Consider the following 8,871-nt stretch of genomic DNA (forward strand, 5'->3'; position numbering starts at 1 on the left):
TCAATTTAGTAAGATTTCAGAAATGTACAATATTTTCAACTCTGTCAAAACACAACTTTTATTCAATGTCCTTTGTAGGGGACAGCGGGACTTGCTAACTTCTGTTTTTAACCAATTTCCATACTTCCGAAATTGTGAAGTGTATCAAATGTAACATGTTTTTGTGTGTTTCAAAGACAAAAAACTGCTTCCTGTTATACCTTGCATGATCTGTTTCTACCCCCCCCCCCCCCCCCCTTAAAGGGTTTTTTGGGGGGGAGTTTTTCCTTATCCTCTGCGAGGGTCCTAAGGACAGAGAGATATCGTATGCTGTAAAGCCCTGTGAGGCAAATTGTGATTTGTGATATTGGGCTTTATAAATAAAATTGATTGATCTGTTGTTAGTGCTGTGTGTGATGTGACCTAAACCCAGCGTTAGGTNCCCCCCCCCCCCCCCCCATTAAAGGGTTTTTTGGGGGGGAGTTTTTCCTTATCCTCTGCGAGGGTCCTAAGGACAGAGAGATATCGTATGCTGTAAAGCCCTGTGAGGCAAATTGTGATTTGTGATATTGGGCTTTATAAATAAAATTGATTGATCTGTTGTTAGTGCTGTGTGTGATGTGACCTAAACCCAGCGTTAGGTGACTGTCAAGTGTGCAGAATGCAGTTTACTTAAAAAGCTCCACAATGAGATGTTCTTAAAATGATGTTTTAGTGTTCAGATGTGTTTCCTTCATCTGACTGTTTTTTTGTAAACATTTTTTATTGAATTTTTTTATTGAATGCATTTAACTGTTTTAAATGCTCATGAAATGAAAAGAAATTGGATTAATCTGTGTTCAGGAAATGAAAAAAAATGTAATTTATCTGTTAGAAAAAAATTTACACCAAGCAAGACCCGATGTCCACTGAAAGGGACATTTGATACAAAACAAATAAATAACATTCATGATTTTTTTTGCTGTAACGTGTTTCTTTCAACTACAATACTTCTAAAAAAAATCTAATTATCAAAACTTTTTTCTTCCGGGTCTCAGGAGGTTAATGCATATTGTCCCATTTAAAAAAAAATATATATATAAAAATGAATATAATACATCTCAAAACTCTTTTGGCCTTTGGTGCATTACATAGACCTACCATAGACATTATTCTCTTGTCCAAGTATTTGTGAACGGAAATGTATTTTAAGGACATACGTGTGTATTATTCAATATTGTTACATTAGCAGAAACGAGCTCTTTGGTTGATGTGTGTGGCTCTTAAAAGAGCCGTTGTGTTGAGGTGAGATGAGGCAGTGATTTAACCTCCGAAGCCGTACAGGGTGCGGCCCTGCCTCTTGAGAGCGTACACCACATCCATGGCGGTGACCGTCTTCCTCTTGGCGTGCTCGGTGTAGGTGACGGCGTCACGGATAACGTTCTCCAAGAAGACCTTGAGCACACCGCGGGTCTCCTCGTAGATGAGACCGGAGATACGCTTCACACCGCCGCGGCGAGCCAGACGGCGGATGGCGGGTTTGGTGATTCCCTGGATGTTATCACGGAGAACTTTACGGTGACGCTTAGCGCCTCCTTTCCCGAGTCCTTTGCCTCCCTTGCCACGACCACTCATCTTGTCTGAATCTAGTTTGTTCCGACTGATGATACTCGGCAAGAAAGTATCGGTACATAAATGCTTTCTGCGGACGTAGTTGAGCACCGCTGGGTGGAGACCGGTTTTCCCCCTAAGAACAGAAACTGATGAACCCTCCGCCCTCACAATAGAAGCAGGAAATCACCACTCTACTGTGAATAGATGACTCATCTATCAGCCCCAGTTTCTCCCTCCTGATGTGAAAATTCTCTCACAATGAAAACAGGCTCATAAACACAAGTGACAGCGCTCCTCAGCTGGTAAACTGCATTTGTGGGTTGTATCAAATCCATTAGAGTCATAGCAGGATATGTAACTGTACAGTCAACTTCAATCTTTATATCCTGAAGTCAACTGGATTTCTCTCCAGATGACACTTGATGTTGGCTGCTGTTACAGTTTTCATCACAACAAACTTGTTAAGTTTAGTTAAATATAAATTAAATCTAAGTTATCTGTATCTCACATATTCAACAACCACCAACAGGTACTGAGACAGTAAACAGCAAAATCCTTTCTTACATGTGTATATAGTTACATACAATTAATCCATTTCTGCAACCCAATTTTCTAATTATATTACATTCCGGTCAGATGCTCCAGCACCGCCGCCAGGTACACCGGGGCTCCGGCACCGACACGCGCCGCATAGTTTCCTTTACGCAGCAGCCTGTGAACACGGCCGACTGGGAACTGAAGGCCGGCACGAGAGGAGCGGGTCTTTGCCTTGGCTCTGACTTTACCGGTGGTTTTACTTTTTCTTTTTCTTTTTTACAAAAATACTTTATTGAATTCCATACAAAAAAATACACTGCAATAACCAAAACATGTTCCAAAACACAGAAAATCAGACAGGACAACACCCCTGACTCACAAAAAATACACTTTACAATAATAAAGTGCAAGTAGGCAACAAGGTGCACATATTAGAGTCCATTAAAAGTGCAAAATGTTCCACGGAAGAGTTTGATTCTTGTCTAATGTCCTTCTCCTCTGGAGGTCAGCCTGATGTGTTTTATTACCATGTCTCCATCTATAACAGTCTGTTGGAGGGACATGGCACATCTGGTTTTCCAAAGTTTGTATGAAGTGATAATAATGACCAGTTGATACAGTTCTTTGTGTTTCTGTGGGATGTTTTCTGTTGTGAGTCCGAAAGTTACTGACTTGTAATTGATGTCACAAGATAGAACAAGTCCATGTAAAATGTTCCACACTTGTTGGGATCTATAACAGTCAATTAACAGATGTTGTTGTGTCTCTTGTTCATTACAGTAAATCATCGGACATTCTGTGGTTGTGACATAACAGCTCCTGAAATGAGCCAGCGGACGTCCCTGATGCTCTCTGAGTATCTCTTGTCATTTATTATTAAGATATTTTTATATTTAATTACACCACCATATTTAAAATCATTTATTTTATTAAAAATTATTTTACTTGCATCACTTACCCAGTTTATTTGTACACATCTATGTTCATATAAAAAATCTGAATATAGTAATTTATAATAAGGGTGTTGTCTTGCACTGCCCCGTTTTTCCCCCCAGTTTTTAACAAGACCGACCCAGGGTGCTTTTCTTGAGTTGGCCGCTGACACATTTTTAACAAAAGCAATTATCAATCTAACGCTCAAATCAACGGCGCCAAGGCCTCCATACTGTCTGCTTTTAAACAAAAGTTCACGTTTAGTCACTTCTCTGGTGGTTCCCCAGACCAGGTTCACACATTGTTTATTTAATTGTTTTAATATGCTGGGAGTTGGTGGAAATGTATTAGCAAGAAAGAGGAGTTTGGATAGAATGTATGTTTTCATTATATTAATTCTAGATTTATACTTAGTACCTTTGTTTCTCCATTTATTAATTTCTTCTTTAACAAAATTCAGTTTTTCATCCCAATTTCGTTCACTACAATCATTATTACAGAGAGTAATCCAGGAAGAGGAAGTATTTAAGTGCGGGAGTGGCCTATTTGAATCCATTTTGTTTGAGGCCATGCGGCAAGGTGAGTGTGTTTGCTGATCCTGTGAGTTCATTTAGCTCCTTTAACTTTAGCTTATATTGTAGTTATGCTATGTAGCGTGTGAAATAGAGTATGGTGAATGTGCTAGGAAAGGTAGTATCAGTCCTGCTTCTACCTGGAGCTCGCATGTACGGAGCCTGAGTTTGTTGAAGGTGGCAGTGCTGTTTGGGCTGAGAAAGCCATGTGTAAGTAAGGTAAAGGAGGTTATTGGGTTGGTGCGGGGAGCAGTGAGAGCTGGCATTAGGGGAGTGTCTCTGGGACGCCAGAGATCACTGTCTAGCCTCCTGGAGGTTCCCACCCGATGACCCCAAAGACATGTTAGTTATCACTGCTCACTGGTCTGTATAGTTAAGCCTTGCCATAATAGCTTATCATAGGGCTTAGGAGGTTATTCACTGAGTGCTGATCCTTTCTCTAGAGCACAAACTCCTTGTGTTTATTTGAACTCATTGTTTAATTTAGCACCAGACGCCAGTTCATAAAGACACAAATGATTAATTAAAATATCCATCTCTAACTGATTCTTTATAATAACGGTAACGTCATCGGCATATGCCATTGTTTTAACATTGCAACTATTATTAAGTTCACCAGATATCAAAGGGTCAGCATTTATTATTTTGATTAAAGGGCTAATCGCTAAGATATATAAAGCAGCACTCAGTGGACAGCCCTGCTTTACACCTCTTTCTACGTTAAAAGAATCAGAAAGTACAACATTAACATTTATACGGACACATGACTTTCTATACAGACATGTGATCATATGAATAAAATCATTAGACATAATCAAAGGCTTTCTTTTGATCCAGCCTGATAATGAAAGTCTTGTTTTTGTAGAGTCTCTCTCAATATGCACAAGTTGTCTCACATCAGACGTCCTTTAATTGCACATTTGTTCTTTTTCTATAATATCACCTAGAATATTCATTCATTCATCTTCTAACCGCTTCATCCTCTTGACTGTCGCGGGGGGGCTGGAGCCTATCCCAGCTGACATCGGGCGAGAGGCAGGGAACACCCTGGACAGGTCGCCAGACTATCGCAGGGCTGACACATAGAGACAAACAACCATTCACGCTCACATTCACACCTATGGACAATTTAGAGTTATCAATTAACCCGTGCCCGGAGAGAACCCACGCTGACACGGGGAGAACATGCAAACTCCGCACAGAAGGGCTCCCACGCCCGGGATCGAACCGGCAACCCTCTTGCTGTGAGGCGAGAGTGCTAACCACCACACCACCGTGCCGCCCCACCTAGAATATCATTTAATCTATTCATTTTTTTTATTTTATTTTAATATTTTGTAATCTGTATTCATTAGTCAGGTGTCTGTAATTATTTATATCTGTCTTGTCTCCTTTTTTATATAATAAGTGTAACACGCCTTCATAAAAAGAGTCACCAAAAGTACCAGAGTGCAGACCTTCATTAAACATAAGTGTGAGGAGATTTAACATGTCATCTATATATAACTGATAAAACTCAGTAGGAAGACCGTCAGGACCAGGGCTTTTATCTACATTCAACTGTTGGATAGCCTGAATCACCTCCTCTTTTTTGACTTCTCCTAACAGAAAATTATCGTTAAGCGCAATGCTTCTGGGAACAGATTTGAGTAGTAAACTAACACATCCAGAATCAGCCCCCAGGAAGCAGCTGGCCACCAAGGCTGCCCGTAAGAGCGCCCTGGCCACCGGCAGCGTGATGAAGCCTCACTGTTACAGGCCCGGTACCGTGGCTCTGAGAGAGATCCGCTGCTACCAGAAGTCCACCGAGCTGCTGATCCGCAAGCTGCCCTTCCAGCGCCTGGTGAGGGAGATCGCTCAGGACTTCAAGACCGACCTGCGCTCTATATTCATCACTTATAATTGTATGCATCATATCATAATATTAATCATGCTATCATGTATACCACCAGATAATCCTCTTCTGTAGTCTCTTTCTGATGGTATGAAGTTAATACTTCTGAAGAAAAACTTAATATTCTGCCCTATAATACAATTTATAGATCTTTATCCATAATCTCTAATCAAACTGAACAACCTCCTGGGGAGCCCCAACACTGGTCTTGATGGCAGAGGAAAGGGTTTTGTTCACAATAACAATCTGGACTCTGTTCATGAGGAAAGAGGCATAGCAGTGAATCAAATATGGATTTAACCCCCGCTGAACCATTTGAGACCAAAAGGTCAGGTTGAGCCGTACTGAAGGCAGATGAAAAATCTAGAAAGATAGCTCTTGCATAGGTGTGAGGTCTATCTAAATGCTTGGAAATGATATGAACCTTTCTAGAGATTTCATAATCACTGAGGTAAGAGTGATTGGTCAGAAATCCTAAGGTTCTTTTGGACATGGGATTTTAGGTAAAGGCTTTATGTGTGACAGAGGAACAGTGTGTTTGTCTAGACACCTGAAAAATTGGTTGCCACACAGGAGCCAGCTCACTTGCAAAGCTCTTCAAAAGAAAGGCGCTACAATCATCTGGTCCAGCAGCTTTCTTGGTATTCGTACACTTCAGCATTTTCCTGACATCTTCAACATTGATGATAATTCTGTGTGAAGCAGCAGGTATTATACCTTTAAGTATTTCAGTGCACTTATTGCACTGATTCAAATCTGTCAAAGTGTTTAGATCACTGGCAAAATGCAGTTCATTGTCCGTAACGATGGGTTTATCTGTTTATCTATCCTGTCATTGATTTCATGCTGTCCCACTCTTTTTAGGATTATTGGCTTCCAGAAGCTCTGTGTGCCACGTTTGCTTTGTTGCTCAGTTTGATTTTCAGTTGTTTTTCTGTCTCTAAGTGCTCCAAAATCTTTATTTTTGATCTCATAAAAAAGTATGAAGTACCAGATAATGTAAATATTGAAATAAAGTGCAACTACCTGAACAACCCCGACTCCAAAAAAGTTGGGACACTGTAAAATGTAAATAAAAAATAATGCAATGATTTGTAAATTCTTTCTGACTCATATTCAAATGAATACAGTCCAAATATAAGATATTTAATGTTCAAACTGATAAATTGTTTTTTATTCTGCATTTGATGTTGCAACATGTTCCAAAAATGTTGGGACAGAGGCAACAGAAGACGGGGAAGTTGTTGGATGCTCAGATGTGTTGAAACTTTCAACAGGTAAAAACAGGTTCATTAGTAAGTAGCGTCTTAAAAAGGCTCAGGTGTGGGCAAACAGTCCGACAGTTTGAGAACAACTATTTTCAACATGCAAAGAATTTAGGGATTTCTTCATCAACAATCTAAGATATCATCAAAAGATTCAGAGATTCCAGAGAATTCTCTCCATGTAAGGGACAAGGCTAAAAACCAACACTGAATGGCTGTGACCTTTGACCCCTCAGAGGGCACTGTATTAAAAACTGACGTGACTGTGACGTGAAGACGTGACACCTGAGATATGTGTCATAGAGGTAAAATGAGCTCCCTGAACAGAGATCGGCTCTGTAGGTGTCAGTTCAGCACCTCGGACAGCGACACAGGTGAAGAGGACACCTGGAGGTGTTCCAGAAAGCGGGTTTAGTGAAAACTTAGTATGTTAACCCTGAAATGAGGGAACTCTGGGTTTTCAGTTCCAGACAGAGAGGTAAGTTAAACTGTGAGTCAATCACCATGGCAACTGACTCTGTGAACTGAACCTGCTCGCTGGCAGGTTTTCTATAAGAAACCCTGAGTTGACCCTGTCTCCTCCCTACTGCTGAGCCTGAAGCAAGCTGGCAGACACACATGGGTTGTCTGTATGTAGGAAATCCTAAGTCATCAACCATCTATATGTGCTTAAAATAGCTGCTGAAATTAGCAAGGATTCTTTTATAATATTTTTGGGGGGGCATTTTGCACACATCTGCAAGTGTTTGTTGCCATCATGTCCACAATCCACATTATTGTGTGCCTGTGTGTGTTGTGTCTATAATGTGTGAGCTGTGTACCTGACAATTATGTCTCCCCTATGTATGTGTTTCTTAGGATTTTAGTCCTTTTGTACTAGTGATGTGTCGGTCGCAAACAAAACGGCTCATAGAGCCGGCTCTTTGAAGTGAACGATGGGAGCCGGCTCCTGATTGGAAGCCGCTTTAGGTTTTTTTTTTGTTTGTTTTTTTCTGTTCAAGCTGCACGTGATTGGTCAATATGTGTGGTGTCGTCTGTGTGTCCTAGGTGAGCAGAAGGGGGAGGGGTTACAGGCACACACAGCACAGTGAGCACATGAACAGGAGGGAGACAGAGAGAGACAACATGCTGGAAAGGTAAAAAAAAAAAAAAGTTGAGAAAATGAATACAGCAGGAAAAGCAGTAAAATTTGGAATCATGTCAACTACACTGACAATACAAGGGCAGAGTGTAGAGTCTGCAAGATTAAAATCTCATATCCAAACAACCTGCACAGGCACATGAGAACTGTTCATCCATCAGTGTGTCTACTGCAACTGCTGCAGCTTTAGTTATATTCTGTTGTGTGTTTCTGTAAACTTCTCTGTTGTTTCACTGTAAATAGTTACAAGTTTAAGATTCTTAAGTGTTTAATAGTATAGTAAAAATAGTAAAAAGCTAAAAGTTTAACAGTTAAAAGTTTTTTTGTACTTTATAATTTATTTTTTGTAGCACTCTGTGAGTGAGAGTATATAATGTCATATAAATAGTAAACATTTGATGCAATGTATTTTTTTTTTGACATTAGTAATTTATTTTACACATTTTATATTATTGTTAATAATAAATTAATTTAAGCAACAAAAATCTGAGGAGCCACTTGGGAACCAAAAGAGACGGCTCTTTTTAGTGAGCCGAGCCAAAAGAACCGGATCTCTAAAAAGAGCCGGAATTCCCATCACTATTTTGTACAGCACTGTGGTGACTTGTTTTTAAAATGTGCTTTATAAATACATTTAGTTGAATTAATGACACTGTGTCCAGGTTAAGTTGTGTTGATGTTGCTCAATACTGCACATGATGCAATCCAGGTAAAGTTTATATTTCTGCCTTGTGCTCATACACTGTAAAGATTAAACCAGCACTTTCTTAAAGTTTTTGATGCCAAATCACAAGTCGACATGTGTCAGCTTACTCTTCTTCTTACAGTGAAGTGCAAACAAGAGGCTTTGGCAGCACAAGCAACAATGGATTAATAATTTGAAGTAGTAATCAGACAACTTTGCTCTTAAAGATATAGTGGGTGGCTCTTAAAAGAGCCGTTGGTTGAGTAGTGGAG

General features: G+C 40.0%; 1 protein-coding gene across 1 annotated transcript in view; it reads right to left on the bottom strand.

Moving 5' to 3' along the window:
* Positions 1 to 1,124: 1,124 nt before the first annotated feature.
* The window catches only part of LOC126385619 (histone H3-like), a 23,322-nt gene continuing 15,575 nt past the window's right edge, over positions 1,125 to 8,871 (bottom strand). Inside the window, exon 2 of the mRNA XM_050037428.1 lies at positions 1,125 to 1,593. Coding sequence (XP_049893385.1) covers positions 1,282 to 1,593 — 312 coding nt within the window. The 3' untranslated portion in view covers positions 1,125 to 1,281. The remainder of the gene's footprint in view (positions 1,594 to 8,871) is intronic.

Source organism: Epinephelus moara, chromosome 24, assembly GCF_006386435.1.
Source record: "Epinephelus moara isolate mb chromosome 24, YSFRI_EMoa_1.0, whole genome shotgun sequence".
In the NCBI taxonomy this organism is placed as follows: domain Eukaryota; kingdom Metazoa; phylum Chordata; class Actinopteri; order Perciformes; family Serranidae; genus Epinephelus; species Epinephelus moara.